General features: G+C 29.2%; 2 protein-coding genes across 2 annotated transcripts in view; both read right to left on the reverse strand.

Moving 5' to 3' along the window:
- Positions 1–548: 548 nt before the first annotated feature.
- LOC109605715 (carboxypeptidase N subunit 2-like) lies at positions 549–15,538 on the reverse strand. The gene is made up of 3 exons (XM_020022337.2): positions 15,347–15,538; positions 5,941–6,318; positions 549–2,651 (listed from the first exon to the last, which is right to left on the reverse strand). Exons 2-3 carry the CDS (start codon positions 6,312–6,314, stop codon positions 779–781), a joined length of 2,247 nt encoding a protein of 748 aa, XP_019877896.2. The 5' UTR covers positions 6,315–6,318; positions 15,347–15,538; the 3' UTR covers positions 549–778.
- Positions 15,539–17,982: 2,444 nt separating this feature from the next.
- Positions 17,983–26,269, reverse strand: part of LOC109605288 (chondroadherin) — a 183,612-nt gene continuing 175,325 nt past the window's right edge. The window contains exon 4 of the mRNA XM_020021892.2: positions 17,983–21,468. Coding sequence (XP_019877451.1) covers positions 19,705–21,444 — 1,740 coding nt within the window. The 5' untranslated portion in view covers positions 21,445–21,468 and the 3' untranslated portion in view covers positions 17,983–19,704. The remainder of the gene's footprint in view (positions 21,469–26,269) is intronic.

Consider the following 26,269-nt stretch of genomic DNA (forward strand, 5'->3'; position numbering starts at 1 on the left):
TGATATCCAATTCAAGAAGTGCACCTCATATTTTTAATATATTTAATAAGTTGCTATAGTTATGGCCATTAGTGTATATATTTGAGTTTATTGAGGAGATGGTTACTTGTTTTTTTTTCGCAATTTGTAATATCTAATTAATAATTTGTTTTACTTTACTTACCTGTCAATTTCAGGTTCAAGTCATTACAGCTGCTGTTCCAATATTTTATTTATGTATCGATAATATCTTACAAACTTCAAAATGATTTGTCAGTTTATTGAAGTAATATTTGAATTTATCTTCTCATTTAAAAACCATAATATAAAAATGTGATAAACGTCACAATTTACATTAATAATTGTGAATTTGAGTGTGTTTTACCATGTTCATTACCATTTAAGGAAATAGTTCAATTATTTTTAATCACATAATATAAATTTATATTTACTTTAGAAACTAATAAGTTGATGATAATTAATAGATATCAAAAGTTTCCAGTTTATAAATTGTAAATAAATGGGGTTAGATTAGGTTGGATTGGTTAGGAAATAAATTAAGCCATATATTCAAGTGTAAATATATGTAATTTATTTATTTTAAATATAACATAAAAAATATCCAACAGTCTTAAACAAACCTAAAAATGAATCTAAACACTCACTACTTGGCAACAGCCAAATTTTTGGTGCTGGCTAAAGGTGTAACATTAATCAGTCAACTATATTAATTATCACTTTAGTGACTCTATATATTAAAAATACTATGAGTGTAGAGACAATGAAAAAATACTTATGTTTAGTTCTTTTTATTTGCCACATCTTGAGTTGGTACGTGCCTACGCTTCTGCGTCAAGAGAAATGTTACACCTAGAACAGACATAAGAGCAGCATACACCATAATGGAGTTAAAAGCAGCGGCCACCCAGGTGTTGTGTTCATGATGGGCCAGTTTCATGGTGATACCTTCGTCACTGACATAACCGGTGGCTGCCCTCGTGTTCCTTTGTAGGGAGGGAGCTTGTTCGCAACCTGATTCTCTGACGTACTTGGCCCAGGTCCTATTGCTGGTTGTCAAAGTTCTTTGCGGCTTGATGAAGGGCTTCCTGCCAGGGACTTGTTTGTTGATAACGATCGGTAGGGGTTGTTTAGCCGTGTCGTAGTGGCATATCAGAAGCTTCTTACGTTTTGTTTTACCTACCGTTACGTGCTCCGAACCTAATGTCGAGCCTTCGAGAATGGCAAGACTACCTTTCTCCAAGTTGGCCCAGTCCCAAAGTTCGGCAATGCTGCAATCACATCTCCAGGGGTTTCCAATTAGTTTCAGTTTGTCGACGTTGGGGTTCATCGAAATGTCCTTAGGGGAGAACGTTGTTAAATTGTTGTAGCGCAAGTCTAGAACCTCCAATTTGGGTAGCAATTCTAAAAATCTAAAATCATTGGGTGAACTTAAGTGATTGCCCATTAGTGCGAGGTTTGTTATGTTCCGGGTCCAGTAAAACGCTTCTGGCGGCAAGAATGTCAAATTGCAGTTGCTGAGATCCAAAGTTTGCAGTCGGGAAAGTTGTTTGGGAAGTAAAGGCCCTGTTCTTGACACCGTAAGCGGGTTGCCAGCTAGCTGAAGTTCCGTCAAGTCCGTGTAGGTAAAATTGTTAAAGAACAAAGTGGCATTGAGCGGACGTCGTAGACCGCAAAAGTTCAGTTCTAAACTTTCCAATCGGGTCAGGTTTCCAAACAATCCCGCTTCCAAGTTATTTAGATCATTTCCGGACAATATTAGTCTTCGCATCGAAGTCATCTTCGAAAACGAACTGGGAGCGATGTACGACAAGTTACTGTATCCCATGTTCAAATACTCTAAAGTTTCTAATGGGGCCAATAATTTAACGAAAGCGTCGTTTAGTGGATTGTGCGATATGTCCAACTGTTGCAGACTTTTAAACTTGTGAAAAGTATCGGGCAAACGGCTCAATCCGCAGTTGCTGAGGGATAGCTTATTTAAATTCGTCAGCGGCGCTAGGGCGACCAGCAAGTCCGATGCAAATAACGAATTGCCTGATAAATACAACGTTCTTATTTTGGTGGCGTTAGAAAACGCGTCCTCTGATAACGGCAAAGTTAAATTACAATACGATAAATCTAGGACATCAAGTTGTTGAAGTTTTCCCAAAGTGGATGCTACATCTAAATTTATCAGATGGTTTTCAGCGAGGATTACGGATGTTAAATAATTGTTATTATCAAACATTGTTTCCGGCAAATGCACCAGCCCCGCCTTACGCAAATCCAAACTTTCCAAACGTATCAAATTGCTTAGAACGTTCGCCCAGTCGGTTTTGAATAAATTATTCCCGTTCAATTCCAAATTTTTCAAATTGGTCTGATTATCGAACACGTTGTTCGCTATGTAAGTCAAATTACAGTTACTCAATTTCAAAGTCTCCAAACTCACTAGCGGCTCAAAAACTTTGTTATCTATCACGCCCAGCGGATTATCAGATAGGTCTAGCGTACTCAATGCGGTTACGTTGGAAAAGAAATTGGCATTCAACGTTTTCAACGTACAGTTGCTTAAATCCAAGTATAACAGGGACCTGATTGACAGGAAGGGTCCTTCAACTTCGCTCAAAGGGTTGTGCTGCAACTCCAACGTAATGAAACCGGGGGAATCACTGCAACCGGAAATTTATATATTTTTATTAAGACCATCAATCTCCAGGCTACACTAGAAGGTTTCATTAAAAACTTTCACTGTTTTGTGTTTTATTCGTTCAGAATTATAATTTAAAGTATCATAATGGTTTGTTTTGGATTATTATTTTGTATTTTGATGGAAATGATATATGTTGTTCCATGAGCATTCTCTAAAAATAATAAATTGGAAAAATCTTTGGCTACTTGCCATTTGGCCAACTGTATTTGGGGAAAATATATTAAGTAAAAAACAATTTATTTAATCCCAAACTGTGAACATTTTTTTTCTAATGTGTAAAGAATATGTAATTCAATCCCATCAAAATATTAAATCAAGAGTCTATTAGAAATGCTCTTTGTCTTTGTATATGCTGCTAATTTTTATTGACAACATTTTCCTAAATGAGAATTTTTCGTAGAATTCGAAAATGGTTGTAATTCTAATAATCGGTTTCTTGTAAATTATCAGCCTTCTTTCCATTTTTATTTCCATATTAATACAATTTTGGTAAAAATATTTATAATGTTCGTCATTTACAGCTCTTTAATTAGGAGGAAAGAGACATGAGATTGCAGGAAATGTGTTTTAAGGACATTTACATACCATACATAGGATAATGATTTCAAAAGTAATAAATTCTTAACAATCTGTACATAATTGTTCACTGTTCTGTTTCCTGAAAAAAAACCTTATATGATAATCAATATCTTCCGACATTTTTATTAAAACAAACGTCCTTTAATATTTTATAAAGTTTCGATAAAATGGTGATAAGATATTGAAATAAAAGGCTACATCTAAAATCATCAGTTTTATATTAGACCTAGATTTTCTATAAAATGACAGTATTTATCAAATGTGAGGTACCAGATATACAGTGGTGGTCAATATTATAGCAATTTTTTAAAATGTCTAATATTTTAGCCATAACTCTTTTATTTAATGTCGAGTGTTAAAATAATATTAAATTACTATTGTTGTTTTATAGAATTTTGTTAAAACTACTATACTTTTATTCTATATTTTAGAAAGCTTCGAGAAAAAGGTGAAAAGATATTGAAATAAAAGGCTACATCTAAAATCATCAGTTTTATATTAGACCTAGATTTTCTATAAAATGACAGTATTTATCAAATGTGAGGTACCAGATATACAGTGGTGGTCAATATTATAGCAATTTTTTAAAATGTCTAATATTTTAGCCATAACTCTTTTATTTAATGTCGAGTGTTAAAATAATATTAAATTACTATTGTTGTTTTATAGAATTTTGTTAAAACTACTATACTTTTATTCTATATTTTAGAAAGCTTCGAGAAAAAGGTGAAAAGATATTGAAATAAAAGGCTACATCTAAAATCATCAGTTTTATATTAGACCGAGATTTTCTATAAAATGACAGTAATTATTAAATGTGAGGTACCAGATATACAGTGGTGGTCAATAATATAGCAATTTTTTAAAATGTCTAATATTTTAGCTAAAACTCTTTTATTTAATGTCGAGTATTAAAATAATATTAATTTACTATTGTTGTTTTATAGAATATTGTAAAAACTACTATATTTTTATTCTATAATATTTTATAAAGTTTCAATAAAATGGTGATAAGATATTGAAAGAAAATGCTACATCTAAAATCATCAGTTTTATATTAAACCTAGATTTTCTATAAAATGACAGTAATTATAAAAAGTAAGGTACCTGATATACAGTGGTGATCAATATTATAGCAATTTTTTAAAATGTCTAATATTTTAGCCATAACTCTTTTATTTAATGTTGAGTGTTAAAATAATATTAATTTGCTATTGTTGTTTTAAAGAATATTCTAAAAACTACTATATTTTTATTACATAAACTGTTACATATATTTTCTGAATTGAACTGGACATAAATCTAACAATATTAATTTTGAAAGGGATTTATAGTGACGAAATCTGTGTTTAATCTAACACTAATCCTTTGTATAATATCCTTTTTGTTTTATAATTTTGGCTCCTCTTCGTGGCACAGAGTCGACCATTATCTGAACATACGACAAGTCTATATTCCTTCAAATTTCTTGAATTTTTCTGACGAGTTAATTTAAATCTGTAAAATTTTATGTCGGATTTGATTGTAAACGTGATCCACCATATTTTCTATGGGATCAATGACTGGAGATTAGGACACGTAAGACAAAACATTGATGCTTTGGTCTTTTAATCAATCCATCACAATTTTGGATTTGTATTTGGGATCGTTTTCACGATGAAACACATTTTTTAAGATTATCATATCTTCAATATATGGAAGCAAATTGTTATTTAATATATCTCTACATAAATCAGTCTAAAGAGGTCTATGCCAGAAGAATTGAACCGCCATCATGATTCACTCTGGGATAACGGATAAAAATATTCGTCCTTAAAAGTTTGTGGTCCAGTGAAAGTAACCTAAGCATATTAAAATTGGACTTTCTTATTTTTAGTAGAAATCAGGGTTTTTCTTGGTGGTCTGGGGTCAAACGAACCCCCATCCATTAAACATATTATCACAGTACTTGAACTAATTTCAGCTAGTCAAATTTCCTCCAGCTTGGCTTTAATTTCAGTTGATAATAAGATTGAATTGTTTTTTGACATTCGAATTATCCATTATCGATTTTCTTTTAAGTTTTTCAAACTCAGAGAAATTTTTTCGTAGTTACCACTTGGCTTGAAACTTTTTAATAAAACGGGAAATGATTGACTTATTTAGCTGTTAACTCTTAGCCATCTCTTCTTGTTTCTATCGGTCTTGGTAACGCTGAATTATAATTTTTCTTACAGTTTGACTTGGACAATTTTGAAAAGAATAAGATTAGATTAACCAGTTGTATAGGCACCACAAAAACATAAAAAACAATAAACATTATAGATACTGGCAACCAATTGAAGTAATTCAACTCATATTTTTATAACATTTTTATTAAGTTGCTATAATTATGACCATTACTACTACTACTATCAATTAAAGGAAGCATTAGTATTTTCTTTGTTTAAATATATGGAAAAGTGAACGAAAAATTACTTCTTTTCTCTTTTCTCCACAATTAAAAAAACTGACTAAAATATCATAAAAAATACCATTTTTAAAGACCAGTGCACCATCACATTTTTCAATTATCATAAATAATATATTTTGGTAATATTTCAGAGACAGGATTTTAAAAAGGTCATTAACATTGTCGAATTCTACGTAAAATTGTACTATGGAAAAATTATATTATTTAAAGAACTTACTCGAAAGCATCCGGATCAATCCTGGTAATCCTATTACCGGAGAAATCGGCGTCAATTAAATAATTCAGTCCGGCGAAGCTCTCCTTTTTGACTTCCGTCAATAAATTGTGAGCCAGTTGGAGCCGTCTCATTTTTATGTCAGCCGGAAACGGTTGGACATCGGTAATAAGGTTGTCATTCAAATCGAGTATGTAAACGTTCAAACTAAGTTCGTCGTAAGGTATTTGGGTGATGTTGCTATCGGAACAATCAGTCACCCAATTCACTCTGAAGTAATGACAATCACAATCATCGGGACATTCCAATTCGGCAAGTTCGCCGTTAAAGGCCCAAGCTGAGCTCAGATACAATAATAAACTCCACGTGAACCTCATTGCTCTGAAAACAAACACAATATTGACATATCCAAGTTTATTAGACGTACGAATTTTCATATGAACTTCCAGCTGGATTCAAGCCATTTACTTTCGTTTATATACAATCTGCAAGTTTGTAAAATATAATTAAGTCAGCCATGAAAACTTCAAACTCTTGTTAATCGTTGTTAATTCAAGTGGTATGTTTGAAGCCCGATTTAGTTTCATTTTGGCAGCATTATAAAATGTTAACAGAAATTTTAATGCCACGATATAAAATAAAATATTCCATTAATGAAACTTTGTTGTTGAAAATTCGGGGCAATAAATAGTGAAACCATCTAATTTTCCGGATATAAAATAAAGCGAAATAAAAACATCTGTGCTTCAATTTATTATATCGTATTTAGTTTTAAATCTCCGGAACAGGGTCTGCAGATTAAAGCGAAGAAATATGGTTACAGATATATTTCAGATTACAAACAAGGCGAGAAAAACTGTGATAATTCAATTTGAAAAATGATATGCGATATGAAAAATGCATCTGCTCTATTGGTTTTGTTTAAGAATATTTCGGTATTTGCATTTCAAATTTACACCCTTTTCCAACCCAAAAAGGATTCGTGCAATTCCTATTTTATTATGCGACGTGATTAAGAGGATTTGAATTGTGTCAGTGTATATTTGAGCTTGTGTTGACGTTATAAAATTAAATTTTCGCCAATCCGCATTTATATTGTCACGAGAAGGTCTTGTTATTATTAAATTAACTTAAGTGTTAATCATTATACTTATTGGCCTTTTATTTCATATGCTAATTTTTAGAGACAAACGGATCCATAGTAAAGCTTTTTGCACAAATGGAAGGATAATACAGGGCGGTCATTGTCTAATGAACTAAACGTTACCCAGATATTACTAATAAAATGTTATGATAGGGTTTAACTATACAACCAATACAAAAAATTAATTTAGTCTAGACACAAGATATTAAATTAATATCTACAAATAAATAAAAATGAACCCTTGAGTTTTTTCATTCTAAATGATTCTGTTTACCCAGAAGTGATGTTATTTAAATTTCGAGACAATGGGGATTTTTATTCATAAAAATTGTGACAATGGCATCCAAGAATCTTTGAAGATTTGTATTTATAAAAAGTGTGACAATGGCAATCCAAGAATCTTTGAACTTTTGTATTTTTTTAAATAAAATTCTTATTATTCTATTTTTGAATTGTTTGTAAAAATTTTGGATTTTGATTTCTTTATTTTTATTTGTTTCGGAGATATTTATTTTTTTTTTAAATTGTCACACTTTGAGTGACTAAAATGTCTGTAACACCAACAATTATAATGTTAAAAAAATAATTTTTGGTATTAGAAAATATTATACAGGGCATTTTTTATTTCTGGTTACTTTTTCCCTACTTTAAATGCCAATAAAGTATTTCCTTTAAATAGAACCCTCATATAATTACTGTAATATCAATAAAGGATCATTGAATATCTTCAATAAACAAAAGTGACGTCATTTAAATTTGAGAGACAATGGAGATTTTAAAGAACTGAAAAATTCTTATTTATAAAAATTGTGACAATGGCAATCCAAGAATCTTTTTCTTCAAAAGTGAGCTTAATATTTGTTTTTTTTTTAATAAAATTCTTATTCTATTTCTGAACTATTGAGTGTAAAAATTTGGATTTTGATTTCTTTATTTTTATTTGTTTCGGAAATATTTCGTAGAAAATATTATACAGGGCATTTTTTATTTTTGGTTACTTTTTCCCTACTTTAAATGCCAATGAAGTACTTCTTTTAAATGGAACCATCACATAATTACAATAATATCAATAAATAATCGTTGAATATCTTCAATAAATAAAAGTGACGTTATTTAAATTTGAGAGACAATGGAGATTTTGAAGAATTGAAAGATTCTTATTTATAAAAATTGGGACAATGACAATCCAAGAATCTTTTTTTTTCTTCAAAAGTGACCTTAACATTCGTTTTTTTTTAAATAAAATTCTTATTATTTTATTTTTGAATTATTTGTAAAATTTTGGGTTTTTATTTTCTTTATTTTTATTTGTTTCGGAGATATTTAATTTTATTTTAATTGTCGCACCTTGAGTGACTAAAATGTCTGGTACACCAAAAATTATAATGTTAAAAAATCAATTTTTGGCATACATGTTAATAAAAGTTTGTTCTATCAAAAGCCTTTATTGTAATTAGAAAATATTATACAGAGCATTTTTTATTTCTGGTTACTTTTTCCCTACTTTAAATGCCAATGAAATACTTCTTTTAAATGGAACCATCACATAATTACAATAATATCAATAAATGATGGTTGAATATCTTCAATAAATAAAAGTGACGTTATTTAAATTTGAGAGACAATGGAGATTTTGAAGAATTGAAAGATTCTTATTTATAAAAATTGTGACAATGACAATCCAAGAATCTTTCTTTTTCTTCAAAAGTGACCTTAACATTCGTTTTTTTTTTTTTTTTAATAAAATTCTTATTATTCTATTTTTGAATTATTTGTAAAATTTTGGATTTTTATTTTCTTTATTTTTATTTGTTTCGGAGATATTTATTTTTTTTTAAATTATCACACCTTGAGTGACTAAAATGTCTTGTACACCAACAATTATAATGTTAAAAAATCAATTTTTGGTATACATGTTAATAAAAGTTTGTTCTATCAGAAGCCCTTATTAGTATTAGAAAATATTATACAGGGTATTTTTATTTCTGGTTACTTTTTCCTTACTTTAAATGCCAATAAAGTACTTCTTTTAAATGGAACCATCATATAATTACAATATTATCAATAAATGATCGTTGAATATCTTCAGTAAACAAAAGTGATGTTATTTAAATTTGAAAGACAATGGGGATTTTGAAGAATTGAAAGAATCTTATTATAAAAATTGACAATGACAATCCAAGAATTTTTCTTTCTCTTCAAAAGCAACCTTAACATTTGTTTTTTTTTTAATAAAATTCTTATTCTATATTTTAATTATTTGTAAAATTTTGGATTTTTATTTTCTTTATTTTTATTTGTTTCGGAGATATTTATTTTTTTTTTAAATTGTCACACCTTGAGTGACTAAAATGTCTGTAACACCAACAATTATAATGTTAAAAAATCAATTTTTGATATACATGTTAATAAAAGTTTGTTCTATCTGAAGCCCTTATTAGTATTAGAAAATATTATACAGGGCATTTTTTATTTCTGGTTACTTTTTCCTTACTTTAAATGCCAATAAAGTACTTTTTTTAAATGAAATCATCATATAATTACAATAATATCAATAAAGAATCATTGAATCTTCAATAAAATATAAAATAAATTGTATATAATATTTTAAAATTGGTGTGTTATAATGCACCACTTCTCCTTGCATCAACAAGTCAATTTGGCCTTTGTTTAAAGGTTTAAAAATACCGACTGTCAAACAAGAAAATAAAAAATTAAAAAATCTGTATTATTGTAATATCAACTTTTTACAGGAAATTTAGTTAAATTCACATTTTTCGATGAATTTTTAAAATGAAAACAAATTTTTCGGGGGAACTATGGATTTTATCGACTTTTGTCACCAGTATAACATTTTCTTCTAATGTCTATTAATCTATTTTGGAATATATAAACTTATATTATTTTAATGTCATCTTTTTTTAGTAGAATTATGTATTTTATAGACGTTTGAGACCAGGGTAACACTTTCGTCCAATGTAAGTTACAATTTTGAAATTTTTAATCACGTTTTACCACAAAACATGAATAAATAAAATAATAAAATTTTATTACATTGACGCAGGAAAATTCTGGCCAACAACAACGCATTAAAAACTACTAAGTAAATACCTTGTATGTGTTCAGACCTCCATTTGTTAAAAATATCTTCGGTAGTTTAGCCCAAAGTGTAACCCCATAAACGTGAAGAAGTGTAGGCACAAAATAAACTCATTTAGCTGATAATTTGTTAATATTCAAGGATACGCTCAATTTTAGAATAAAATAGTAAATATAATTAATTTGCAAATTATATTTACATATAGTTTAAGTATGACTAACACTGATGGTCTAAATTAATTAGTACTTAAAAAGGCGTCATGAGTTTAAAAGATGTTGTTTATAAGGATATAATTATTTTATTAACAAACTCCGACGTTAAAACTGGAAGAAACAGACTTGTTGACATTTTTATTAAAAGTGTAATTAAGAAATGAATGAATTAAATAAAAAAGGTGAGCCTAATAAAAATTTGGTCGAATACCAAGGCTACAGTATCTAAAAATAAATGTTTAACTATGTATTATTTCCATTCAATTCAAAAGTATTTGTATATATTGAGTACCGAAAAAAGTAGCTACATTTTTATCATTCAACTTTAAAAATATTTTAAGGATTTTAAAATAGTTTTTATTAAACTAATTTACCAACTTCCCAACCATGTAAATTCATGCCACAAGAAAAAAAAATTTTTTTGAAGATTAACCTCAGTTTTGATCTTTTCTTCAAAATTAAACCGTTTATTTTCTAAAAAACAATGACAATGACAAAAATAAATAATATTCACATTGATAAATATCTGGACTCTTTTGAGTCTCTGAAGAAGCTCTTTTTTGAGTGAGTAATTCATGAATTTGATCAAATTGTCAAGTAGTAGACATTTTCATTGGTCCAACTGACCTTTGGTAAGGAGCAAATATGTAAAATTTCAAGCACAGCCCAAAAAATCATCAAAATCTATTTCTTTAATACTCTTCCATCAGTTCCATCAGCTTCTACCCATTGTCCAGACCGACTAGAATTGTTGTAATCAACCCAATTTTCCTTGCATGCAACAATATGATCATTAAAAGACTCATTTGCGTTGCGTGCAAGGAGGGAATTGGCAATTGTCAAACGCCCAAGTTTGTTAATCTCACATAATGCATGTGGTTCATACATTTATTGCCACTTTCGAATGTAATGTAGGAAAGAGTAGAAAAAAACTTTCAAATAACTTATACAGTTTAATACAAAAATGTTACAATATAATACAAAAATCCATACAAATAAATCTAAATCCAAAAAGGTGAATTACTTTTTCCAGTACCTAACCTAATTCTGAAAATAAATACATTAAACTGATTACTGCAAAATCAATTTTGCAATGTTCACATTTACTACCCACCAAAAATCCATAAAATAAATATTATTTGCTTTGTCGTGGGTCCGATACTTTTTTACGTAGATATTGGAATTGGAATACACAAAAGTCTAATATAATTTTATTTCTTTCAGAATTATCAAGCTTTTGCTTGTACGAACATGTTTTTTTTGAACTTCTAATATTAAAATGTATTATGTTTTTTATTGCTACGACCCTTGAACTTCAGTGTAAATCGGTTATAGAGACATCGTCTATACGACCTATTCGATACACTGACGAAATTTGAGGCTAATTCTATAATGCGAGTTTTGTTATCGTTTTTCTATTATTAGAACATTGGTCCTAAAAAACAAATGTCGATTTTCAATAAAAAAAAATAGGTATGTATTTAATAAAAAAACACATTATCCAACCTTTTGGATAAGTGTCAAAATCTCATTAGATGAAAAACTAACGGTTTTCTATAATTAATTTGCATACGTGAAACGGAATGTTTGATAATTGTTTGAAAAAGTAAACCCTGGGTTTTGGTTGTTACTTTTTGTCTGCTTTCAAATTAAATTGATTTTGTGTTTTAAAGAGAATGAAAAATGCATTAATGGGCATTGCCATAGGCAAATTAAATTACATCATCTATAACTATATGAAACATGTCAATATAATAAATAAATTAAAAAATTGTTAAATACATCTTCTGTTTTTATTATGCACAAGATTAATTACAAATTTAACATTACTTGTGAATTAGGTAACAAAGAAAGAGGGAGTTTTAAGAAAACATAGATATCCTGTCATTAAAATTAAGATTAGGAATGTCAGGTCAAAGTCCTTGCAACTCTAACATGATTAATTAAAAGAAGTTAATTAATCCTGTCATAAATATACATAGAATGATTTAAATGTATATTTTTTGTTCACCAAACTGTTTTGTTTATTTTAATTTAAATTTATAATAACATTCAAATTTTAAATTTCGTTTTATAACAATAAAATAATTTAAATATATTTAATTTTATTTCTGTTGTTGTTAATTCTATATTTTACACAGAGACAATCAAAAAAGGGTGTCCAAAATTGGTTGATTGATAGTTAATAATAAATACTGTATAACTTTAACCAGTCATCTACTATTTTCTATGTATTTTATACCAAATTTCGTAAAAAATTAAAATATATTTTCTAACTATATATTTTTTGTAAATATGATGCTAACTAACGAATGCATTCACTGGATTATTTTTACACGTTACTATTTTTGTTGCTATCACATTTAAAGAGGATGTGTTACTGAAGTAGTCATGACTAATCAAATACCTGCATGTATATTTATTTTATTCTGATATTTATAACACCCAAAGAGTTCAAAATACATCATTTATTAACGAAAATATACATATTTTTAAATATATTTGCATTTATATTAATTAGTTTGTTTATGTTTATAGAATTGTACTAATAATAATAATATAGGTATATCTGGGTACCTTAGTACTTATGCTTGAACCTTCTAGATTATTGTATGAATTTATTAATAATTATTTAACTGTTTTTATATAAAGGTTTATGCAAATTATTAACTAAAAATAGTTCATACCTTTAATTATGTATATTTTGAACCTGTTTTAATGCATAAATTAGGAATAATAATTTAGTGAATAATCTGAGTGACTAATATGGTATATTCATATAATATTGAATAACTAAACAGGCCAAACAAGCTAAATTAATTAGATTATTAAGAATTATTAGTTTACTTTCAATATTTGTAAGTAACTTAGATAAAAATATGGTAATTTAGCTGACATAGGGACAATCTTATATACAGTAATGGATTAATAATTTTAAGGCTAAGTGCTAAGGTAAGTTAGGTAAATCGAGAATCAAGAATTAATAGAAAAATTCTGTACAGACCTTCCAGGGTCAAGCTGTACAAGCTAAATAAAGAATCGAAAATTCTAGATTATCTATATGAACATTATACGAAACATCTGACTATGTAGAAAGTTAGTCACAATGTATTTAAATAGGTAACTATTCAGTTCATAATTGCAAAAGTACATTCACCATTTAAATTGTTTTATATTTATTTACTAAATATGGTATATCTTACATATATTATAAGCTGGAAACAGGTTAAATAGACAAAACTAACTGAATTATTCTCAATTATTAGACTACTTCCGATATGGTAAATATGGGAATATATCAAATAAATACTGAAAACTATTAAAACATGATGAATTAATATAATATTGGACACATAAACAGGTTAAATAAAAAATAACCAGATTACACTCAATGATTAGACTATTTCTAATAATTCGTAATAATGTAAATATGGAAATATATTAACTGAATACTTAAAACTATTAAAATATGATGTATTCATATAATATTGGACACCTAACTAGGTTAAATAGAAAAATAATGAAGGGATTTTATATACATCTATTGTCTATTTAACCTAACTAGATTATTCTCAATTATTAGATTATTTCAAATAATTTGTCTAAGAAAATTAAATCTAAAATCCATATAATATTGGATACCTAAACAGTTTAAATAGACAAAACTAACTAGATTATTCTCAAATATTGGACTACTATCAATAATTTGTCTAAATAAAGCTGGAAATAAATTAAATGCATACTTAAAACTATTAAAATATGATGTATTCACATAAAATTGTACACCTAAACAAGTTAAATAGATAAAACTAATTAGATTATTTTCAATTATTAGACTAGTTCCAATATTTTGTTTAGGAACATATAAATGAATAATTAAAACTATTAAAATATGATGTATTTATATAATGTTGCACACCTGAATAGGTTAAATAGACAAAATTAATTTGATTACTTTTAATTATTAGACTAGTTCCAATATGGTAATATATAACTTGAATACTTAAACTATTGAAGTATGTTATATTTACACAATATTGGACACCTAAGCAGATTAAATAAAAAAAAAATTACCTACATTACTCTCAAGTATTAAATTACTTCCAATAATGTAACTAAGTAAATAAGGAGATATATTAAATGAATACTTGGAAGTAAATATGGTAAAAATAAAGTGTGTTAACAATAAGCTTACCTTAGCTCATAGAGAAACCACCCTGTATGTATGTTATTAATACAAAATAATTACAAAGCATATATTTGTTGTTGTTATTATGTTTTACTTTAGGATTATGCAATTTATTGACTTTTTGCTTATATTGTTGATATGTTGAAACTAGTTTTAATGTTTAAGTTTAAAATAATGAATACTTCAAAGTATTAATACGTATTATATTCACAAAATATTGAATAATTAAATAGGTTAAAATAAACAAAACTTGTCTCACGTCTCTATGATTTGAATCTGCCATACGTCAGTACGTTACAGACCTTGCATATAAATGAGAAACGCTAACAACTGTTTACGTTAATAAAATTCCCATCCCATTATTCGAATATGAAAACATCAAATAACCTATCGTTAAAATTTATCCATGTGCACAATCGTCACATTGAATCGCAGGGACCCACGACTCCAATAAACCGCAATTGATTATTTCGGTTTGTTTTCCGTACGCGATTTTTTTAATTTTAATCGGAAATTGTCCATTATGAGTAAACTAGTTCGCCCAATTCATCCGTCGATTCAATCCACTTTCAAATTCGCTCTAATTTGCGGTCGCAATTCAATAGTTCCGATTGAGTTTTTTCAATTTACGCGGCTAAAACCGACGCATGTCACCGGCCGCCGTTTTTTGTTATTGTCGCCGATTCGCAGATTTCGATATTAACGTGAATTAAAACGGTCACCCGGGACGTTATGGACATGTTTGATTAACAACTATCGCTTACCCTCCGCAAATTTACACACACAGCAGAACACTGTCTCTACATCATACACAATAAACAGAACATATAATGGATCCACCGCATGCTAGTTCGCCGCCCGGTTGCCACATCTCCTCCAATTACTTCATCACGCCTACTTCTTAAACTCGATCGCGAACGGACGACGTTTGATGTTTTTAATTAGGACGATCGCGATTTTAAAGGAGGTCCTTCAATTGTTGTGCTAGTTAAACGGACGCTGCTAACACTTTGTGGCCGATTAAAATTTAGCGGCAACGTCGCCTCGCTACGCGACTGCAAACTTGTGTCACCCTCGCGCCGAAAATTGTACCATAATAATTTTTCTATTTATGTTTATTTTGAGCATTCTGTTAATTGTACATTGTATCTCCTTACGTTGTAAAATAATAAAAAAATTAAGGTATTATTCAGTGGAATGTTCCAGAATGAAATTTGCTGACGGAAAGGAATAGTATTTGTTTACATAAACATTTAATGGTGTGTGTGTGTTTTTAGAAGTAGGGTGAAAACAATGGAAATTGATGGTAATGATACAATTGTAACAACTTGTTTTAAGCATATAAACATTATGACTAATGTTACCAATCATCTTACTTCCTTCGCAATATTTGTCATACCACAAGTACTCTTACTTTATCCAATGAAAATATTTACCAATTATGTTTGTTAATTGTTTCACATGATTTTGTACACAAGGTATTCCCCACAAGTCTTCCTTGCAGGTAAAGCACCAGTGATTCCCCGAGATAGGTAAATTTGACTTCCAACTACTTTTAAGACAAGTGTCTTTGCAATATATTTTAAATTGTGTATGTTTAACAATGTCCTATAACAATTACATGATTTGAAACATATATATGAAAAGATATTTTCAGCATATAAAATTATGGCTAATATTACAATAATTTTATTTCTTCACAACATTGTCATAACACAAGAATTTTCTATTTATACTTGTTAATTATTTCAAATGATTTTGCACACAGGATAGTACCTAAAAGTACTCATTGTAGGTAAGGAGCAGTGATTTTTTGAGCTAGGTAAATATGACTTCATGACTATGGTTCTTAACCACTTTTCAAACATGTTCCAGTTGTTCTAGATATACTATTTTAACACTATAAAATTTACATTTTTTAAACATTTAAATGGAATGACATCTTTATCATTAAACTGTATGAATCATCTTATTTCTTTCACACAGTTTGTCACCCACAAGTACTTTTACTTTATACAATAAAAGTATTTACCATTTATGCTTGTTGATTATTTCAAATGATTTTTCACACAGGATAGTACCTAAAAGTACTCATTGTAGGTAAGGACCAGTGATTCTTTGAGCTAGGTAAATGTGACTTCATGACTATGGTTCTTAACCACTTTTAACTTGAGTATATTTGAAATATATTTTAAATTATGGGTATTTAATAAATTTAGCTCTTTGCTTACATTCTACATTTTTCAAACATGTTCCAGTTGTTCTAGATATACTATTTTAACACTACAAAATTTACATTTATTTAAACATTCAAATGGAAAGACATCTTTATCATTAAACTGTATGAATCATCTTATTTCCTTCACAAAGTTTGTTACCCACAAGTATTTTTACTTTAACCAATAAAAGTATTTGCCATTTATGTTTGGCAATTATTTCAAGTGATTTTGCACACAAGGTAGTACGTACCTAAATGTACTACTTGTCGGTAAGGACCGGTGATTTCATCAGTTTCTAAGTGTACAAATTTAAAACTTATTTACCTTTTTTTTAAATATTCGACTGGAATGACATTTTTAAAATATAAACATTATGACTAATGTTATAATCACCTTCATTTCACAGCATTTGTCATACTTTATCCAATAAAAATATTTGTTATTTATGGTAGTTAATTATTTCTACTGATGTACACGGGGTAGTACCTAAAAGTAATCTGGTGCCCGCACCAAAGATTGTCAAGTAAATTTAACTTAATGACTGGATTTTAACACGAGTATATTTTAATTTTTGTAAAATTGACTTAATATGCTTTTAACCATAATTTATATTTTATATCAGATGTCATATAATAAAATATCATATATAAATATTTATAATTATAATTTTTTTAATTATATCAAATAATCTTAATTAATTTAATAGTAATCATTTTACTTAATAATTACTTAACACAAATATAATTTAATGTAAATATAATTTAGTTAATTAACTGTTAATTATAATTTTTGTGATAGATATATTAATTTAATTTGAATACTATCTTTTATAAAAAGTTACAAAAAATATTCGAAAATATATATATAAAAAATTTAAAATTTGTTTTTTTTTTAATTCTTTTCTAATTAAAGATACATTTAGGAGATTATTATTTAATTAAATATGGTATAAAACTCGATATTTTTAATGCGTTTCAACATTTTTTTCATCTTAAAAATATAAAGATTATTGCAGTGCCTGCTTTTTTGTAAAATAAAATAATATACTCTACTTACCATAATTTTTATACTTATTATTTTAATATATATCCTTTGTTATTGTTTAATGCTTTTTATAGAATTTTTTTATTAGAAAATAAATATGTTTAAAAAATTCAGGGAGAATAAATAAAAACAAATAGTAATTTTTAAATATTTTATTGTATATTATAGTTGAACATTATGTAACATATGAAGAAATAATATCAATTATATTACGGGATGTTATTATTAATACAATAAAGAACAGTTAATTACACAGTATTTTGATAGTTCTATAACAATTTTTTACAAATGTAAAATTTTATGGATTAATATACATGGTCCAGTATCTGTATTGTTTAATAATTTACCACGTAGACAAAAGTTATTTATGTATATACACGGTTTAAAAAGTAACAGCTCTAACTGGTCTGGAATTAGTTCTATCACTTTCCAATTATTTTTTTGATTCTAATTAGTAAACAAGTCCACATACATAGTTTTAAATAATAATAAAACAATGTAAACAAACATGAGTTTATTAGATGGTTCTATATCTAAATTACTTTTTTTATTACAAACTTATCTGTGTTCTAATTAATCTGCACTTTTTTATACACACTTTATGTTAAGAATTATGTATTTTCGGTGACGTTTACATTGTTTTACAACCAAAATATAAGCTTACTATTTTCCTTATGATTATAAAGTATACAAAATATACAGAGCGAGCCATGTTTCCTGAATAACGACTTTTTTAAAGAAATATAGATAGATATACACACATTGGCACCCTCTGTCTATATACCTTATATATTCCAAAATAAAGGTACAGTATGATGTACAAATATGTGAAACACTTTGGCAATTGGAGTTTACAGTTACGATACACTAAACCTTACACATGTTATTGTATATCACACTGTATAATCCTTTTTAAATCATGCAATCAAATTGCAATAATATTTATTGCTTTCCTTGCATAGAATTTTATACAATAGAATGTGGGCCACAAAAATACTTTTAATATGCCCAATAAACAAAAACATAACAGCAATATCCAATAATATTAACAAACAATAAATAAACTTAATATTAAATAAAATTTACTGCTATTTTAACCCTTTTAGTGTACAAAATTTCAGTTTTTGTACTATCATTAGTTGTGCTAGGACGGCATTTTTATTTTTTCGTAAGATTTAGTGACGTTTTCATATTATTATTCATATTTATGTTTAATTAAATATTTTTAAATTTTTATAAAATTGTTTTTCTTACACAGCGTCACTGTTTTAAATAGTTTTTGTTGCCTATACTATGTGGACAAAACTATGCTTTCTTTAATTATCCAAAGTTGTTAAAAAATTATAAATATTTTGGAATTAATATTGTTTATTATTTTGTCCACCAGTTCCAACTAGTTTACAACTACTGGAATTAATTTATTAATGAACGTTACTAAAACCCAGATATTTACATTATTAATTTTCTAATTTATTACAAAATTTGAATAGAGTTGAGAGAAAACACCATTAGTTTGGGAAGAAAGTTTTAAAAGTAAAAAGTCCGAGCTTTAGTTTGTATATGCAGTAATGAGTGTTTTACACTAAAATGGTCAAAATCTGTAAAACTAACGAATCTTTAAAAACCTTTTTTTGACACATTAAGCGGTAAAAATATCTTTAGAAAAAAGGATCAGTCTTATTTTATACTAAAATAAGAAATAACAGCCACATAGTGACTTGAGCCGCAGGATTAATAAAAAGTCCATAGCATATTACCAGTTCCCATTAATATGATGTCATATACAATAATAATGTATATATTTAACAAAATATAATCATACACTGTTACAAATATTAGGAAGAACGCATTAAGAAGACTTATACATAGACAATGTGGGGTCTTGATTTAGTGTTTTCATCAAGAGTTTCATAAATATTCATGGTGCTTTGACAATGGGCGCCATAAGGATCCCAAGAAGGTAAAGAGCGATATTCGTTATGTAGAATAGGCGGTGGCATCATGCATTTTTCAATATGTGTGACTTCATATGGTTCAGCCAAACCGTTTGAGCACGTAGGCGGTCTTCTCAGTATTGTGTCCAAGTTAGTCAAGTCTTTCTTATTATTTTTTGATTTTCTTGTCGGTGCCCAGTAAACTACGCCACCTATTACGGCCAGAATGAATACAACGGTCACCGCAACGGAAACAGCCGCCATCCATCCGACCGAACAATCCATTTGATATTTGGAGGCATCCGAAAGCAGCAGTCCCTTCATGTCTTCGGGTCCTTCGCAAGAAATTTCATCACCATCTAATATTAGATCACGTGTGGTCGGTTTGTCTTTGGTTGTGTGTGTACTTGTTGCGTTGGTTTGTGCCGTTTTTGCTTTCTGCAATTTAATCAACTGCCATAACCATCCCAAAGAGCAGTTGCATTGCAGGGGGTTGCCGGCTAATCTAATTTCGCGGAGCTGATCCAGAGGGAAGTGGGTGACTTCCAGCGTTTCCAGTTTGTTGTAGCGAATGGACACGTATCTAAGTTTGGGGTTGCCGTGAAACAATCGGGTTGGGATTTTTTCCAGGGCTATATTAAAATCTAGATAGACCTTTTCTAAATTGATATTGTCTATGAATGTCCTAGGATCTATTGTTTCAAGATACTGCAGCCGGTCTAGCTTAATGTATTTTAGGTGGAACAGACCACGAAATGCAACCGCTGGTAAATTACTTATAGAATTGCCGCTGAATTTTAAAGTCGTTAAATTGGACAATTTTGATAATGAATTTGTGGGAATGACTGTAAAATTGTTGTCGCTAACGTCGAGATGGTCAAGTGAAACCAGACCTATAAATGCAGTGGGGTTAATGTCACTCATAACGTTGCCATCAAGTTGAAGAGTGGACATTTGGGAAAGTTGGGGCATTTCCCCTTCCTCGATCGACTCTATCAGATTGCGTGAGAGTGACAAATGCCGCAAACTTAACACATCAGAGAGCGCTGAACTGGGAACGACCATAAATTGATTATCCTCGAGGAATAACTCCTCTAAGTGTTTTGTTGATTTAAATACTCCGTCTTCCAGGTGCATCAAACGGTTTGCGCTCAGTTTAAGAATAACCAGCGAGTGTAATTCACGGAATGCTATCGAGGTGAGCTTCTCCAATCGGTTGTAACTCATATCTAAAACGGTTAGTGCCTTTAAACCTTTAAGCGAGTCCTTGCCAAGTTTCTCAATGACGTTGCTACTTAAGTTTAGGTGCAGAAGGACTTTCTGGTGTTCGAAATTTGACGATCCCAACGTGTTAATTTTATTGCCCGACAAATCTAACTGCACGAGCTTATCATAAAATGATAACGCGAAGTGCAGGTTCGTTATTTTGTTATTCGACAAATCGATTTTTTTAACCTCCGGATTGAGTTGTATGGGCACGAACTCGAGCTGTTGGGTTGCATTGGTGCAATACGTGGCCAAGGCTTCCTCCTCGCAACGACATATCGCAGGACACAGAGCCCCATCTCCCAGAGACCCTATCAATGCTACCATAAGAATGCTATGAATTACACGATTCCACATTGACCGGATATGAATTCCGTTCGGGATCCTATCATCCTCCATGGCAGTCTTGCTGCATCGTCACACCTGGAACAACGAATATTTATGTTATTAACTTTAGGCCTCTGAGATTTCTATTAAGATTGATGTTTATTGAGTTCTATTAGCAATAACATACGGTCAGTATGAGCAAATTAGTATTAATTATCAATTTACACGTTAAATTATCCTTTGGGTATTCGATGTATAATTTATTTATATCAGTTTATCTTAACACCTGTGTCTAGTTTTTGTCTATTTTGTCCAAAATATCAGAATCTAACCAATTTGGAACACCTTGCTGAATTAATTAATTGGAGAAAATAAGAATTACCATTTGAAAAGTGAAGTAATTGGTTGAATTTGAATCTCTCGAGTATTTTCAAGATTCATAAACATCTACATTGTTTAGAGTTTACACATAGAGATAAAGAGAGAGGGAGATGAAGAAAAATACTAAGTTTGGATATTCCATACAGAATTTTTGTCTATTTGGGCTAGAAATGTCCAAAATAATTGAAGCTAGCCAATTTACATCTTGCCTAATTTTCTAATTGGAAAAATAGGAATTACTATGATGGTACAAAGCTCCTTACATAATATTTCGTCATGTTTCCTACTTTGTTGAGTAAAATATAATAGAATATTTCTTTTAGGGCGTCATTTTCAGACCTTTTTTAAAACTTCCATTGTAACTTTAATTTGGACTATCAATCACAGTTGTCTTAATCCCCAAATTATCGAAATTTTTATGAAACTGAATATTGATGCGAAAAACAGTTGAATGGCAATGAATTCGTCTCTTAATTCGTAACATTTTTCTGATGGCTGTCAAAAAGTCCATAAATGTTCAAAATATAAGAAGCTAACGAATTTGGAACACCTTGCTACATTGTTTAGAGTTTAGACATAGAGATAAAGACAGAGGGAGAGGAAGAAAAATACCAAGTTTGGATATTCCATACAGAATTTTTGTCTATGTGGGCTGGAAATATCCGAAATAATCGAAGCTAGACAATTTATATATTGCTTAATTTTCTAATTGGAAAAAATAGGAATTACCATGATGGTACAAAGCTTCTTAGATAATATTTCGTCATTTTTTCCACTTTGCTGAGTAAAACATAATAGAATAGTCTCTTTTAAGACGTCATTTTCAGATCTTTTTTAAAACTTCCAATGTAACCTTAATTTGGACTATCAATCATAGTTGGCTTAAACTCCAAATTATCGAGATGAATTATGAAAACAGTTGAATGGCAATGAATTCGCCACCTAATTCGTAGCATTTTCCTGATGGCTGTTAAAAAGTCCATAAATGTTCAAAATATAAGAGGTTAACGAATTTGGAACACCTTGCTGAATTTATTAATTAGAAAAAATAAGAATTACCATTTGAAAAGTGAAGTAATTGGCTGAATTTGAATCTCTCGAGTATTTTCAAGGTTCAGAAACAACTACATTGTTTAGAGTTTAGACATTGAGATAAAGAGAGAGGGAGAGAAAGAAAAATATCAACTTTGGATATTCAATACAGAATTTTTGGAAATATCTAAAATAATCGAATTTATATCTTGCCTACTTTTCTAGTTGGAAAAAATAGGAATTACCATAGTGGTACAAAGATTCTTACATAATATTTAATTATGTATCCCACTTTACTGAAGAAAACATAATAGAATAGGGCGTCATTTTCAGATCATTTTTTAAAACTTCCATTGTAACTTTAATTTGGACTATCAATCACAGTTGTCTTAATCCCCAGATTATCGAGATTATTATGAACCTGAACATCGATCCAAAAACAGTTGAATGGCAACGAATTCGCCACCTAATTCATAACATTTTCCTGATGGTTGTTTGTAAATGAAATTAAAATGTTGTTGGCTTGGTGGCAAAAAACTTTGTTGTCTTACACGTTATTGATTTAGGTGGAATAGTTTGTAGAAGATGCATGTAAAGGAGGGAGAAGTGTCATCTCCTAAAAGCAATTCAATTATAAATAGACATTAAACGTGTCCTAGTGTCTATTCAAATCAATGACTTCTGCATATAAATATGAATTTTCCCCTGGTTCAGTAATAAAACAATACGATAAAAGATCTCGTTGTAAATAAATTTGTTATGAGACAAATCCAAATTTGAATATAAACTACCCCCGTATTTTTTGTGTATCGAGGGGTGTTGGTAAATTAGCATAAATGATGTCTTCTGTAATTTGTACGTGGTGTGCTGTATCTCAGTCGCTCCCCGTCAATGCCGATAGCTGTTCTAAGGTGAGATAACGTAACTAATGGTAGTTCGAAGGACGCCAATAGAATGAATAAGCGTTGATAACTTTTTATTGAGCCTAGTAAGAATTCTTCTCATCGACGTCTTCTTCAATTGTCACGTAATGGCCTTAAAGTTGTCATAATGTTTGTTACCGATAGGAATAATGTCCCTTTGATATATGCCCTGAAAAGGAGACCGTTTCCCCCTTCAGCTTGAATCCACACCAAATGCGCCTTTAAAATATGAATCACAAGGGTACCAATTACATTTGGAAGAGATAAGAATTCTCATTATATATTTTTTACAAAAATCACTTCAACTTGGTTTCGTTCAAATCAAGCAAACGAATAATTTAAATTTATCCTTGCTCTGTATCGTTTTCATCGACGTCTTTTCAGTTGTCATGTAACGTACTTGGCTGATTTTGAATCTTCTGAGTATTTCCAAGGTACATAAACAACTAAATTGTCTATTGTAGACATAGGGATAAAGAGAGAGGAAGAGGAAGAAAAATATCACCATAACATATTTGTTGTTAATATTAGGATCAATTCACAACTGAATTTATTTGCCTTAATAAATGTGTCCAATTTTTGTCTATTCAGTTTGGAAAGTTACAAAATCTAATCAATTTGGAACAGCTTTCTTAATTTATTAATTTGAGAAAAGAATTATCATTTGATATCGATAATAAGTGAAGTAATTGGCTGAATTTGAATCTTCTAAATATTTCCAAGGTACAGAAACAATTAAATTGTCTAGAACATTACCTTAATATATGTGTCTAGTTTTTATCTCTTTCGTTTGAAAATGTCCAATATCACCACAGCTAATCAATTTGGAACATCTTGCTTAATTTATTAATTGCATAAAGTAAAAATTATCATTTAATATTGGTAATAAGTAAAGTAATTGACTGAATTTGAATCTTCTATATATTTCCAAGGTACAGAAACGAGTAAATTGTCTAGAACTTAGGTATAGGTGGAAAGAGAGAAACAGAGAGAAAGAAAAATATCCACCTATGTCAGGTTAAACTCACAACTGAATTGGTTTGAAATTACCTTAATATATGTGTCTAGTTTTTATCTCTTTCATTTGGAAATGTCCAATATCACCGCAGCTAATCAATTTGGAATATCTTACTTAATTTATTAATTGGAGAAAGTAAAAATTATCATTTAATATTGGTAATAAGTGAAGTAATTGACTGAATTTGAATCTTCTAAATATTTCCAAGGTGCAGAAACAACTAAATTGTCTAGAACATAGGTGTAGGTGGAAAGAGAAAAACAAAGAGAGAGAAAAATACCATCTTATGTCAGGTTAAACTCACAACTGAATTTGTTTGGATTTACCTTAATATATGTGTCTAGTTTTTATCTCTTTCGATTGGAAATGTCCAATATCACCGGAGCTAATCAATTTGGAACATCTTGCTTAATTTATTAATTGGAGAAAATAAGAATTATCATTTAAAATTGGTAATAAGTGAAGTAACTAACTGAATTTGAACCTTCTAAATATTTCCAACGTACAGAAACAGCTAAATTGTCTAGAACTTAGGTTTAGGTGGAAAGAGAAAAACAGACAGAAAGAAAAATATCATCTTATGTCAGGTTAAACTCACAACTGAATTTGTTTGGATTTACCTTAATATATATGTTTAGTTTTTATCTCTTTCGTTTGGAAATGTCCAATACCACCGAAGCTAATCAATTTGGAACATCTTGCTTAATTTATTAATTGGAGAAAATAAGAATTATCATTTAATATTGGTAATAAGTGAAGTAATTGACTGAATTTGAATTTTCTAAATATTTCCAAGGTACAGAAACGACTAAATTGTCTAGAACATAGGTATAGGTGGAAAGAGAAAAACAGAGAGGAAGAAAAATACCATCTTATGTCAGGTTAAACTCACAACTGAATAATGTTTGGAATTACCTTAATATATGTGTCTAGTTTTTATCTCTTTCCTTTGGAAATGTCCAATATCACCGGAGCTAATCAATTTGGAACATCTTGCTTAATTTATTAATTGGAGAAAATACGAATTATCATTTAAAATTGGTAATAAGTGAAGTAACTAACTGAATTTTAACCTTCTAAATATTTCCAACGTGCAGAAACAGCTAAATTGTCTACAACTTAGGTTTAGGTGGAAAGAGAAAAACAGAGAGAAAGAAAAATACCATCTTATGTCAGGTTAAACTCACAACTGAATTACTTTGGAATTACCTTAATATATATGTTTAGTTTTTATCTCTTTTGTTTGGAAATGTCCAATACCACCGAAGCTAATCAATTTGGAACATCTTGCTTAATTTATTAATTGGAGAAAATAAGAATTATCATTTAATATTGGTAATAAGTGAAGTAATTGACTGAATTTGAATCTTCTAAATATTTCCAAGGTACAGAAACGACTAAATTGTCTAGAACATAGGTATAGGTGGAAAGAGAAAAACAGAGAGGAAGAAAAATACCATCTTATGTCAGGTTAAACTCACAACTGAATAATGTTTGGAATTACCTTAATATATGTGTCTAGTTTTTATCTCTTTCCTTTGGA

This window comes from Aethina tumida, chromosome 1 (genome assembly GCF_024364675.1).
Source record: "Aethina tumida isolate Nest 87 chromosome 1, icAetTumi1.1, whole genome shotgun sequence".
In the NCBI taxonomy this organism is placed as follows: domain Eukaryota; kingdom Metazoa; phylum Arthropoda; class Insecta; order Coleoptera; family Nitidulidae; genus Aethina; species Aethina tumida.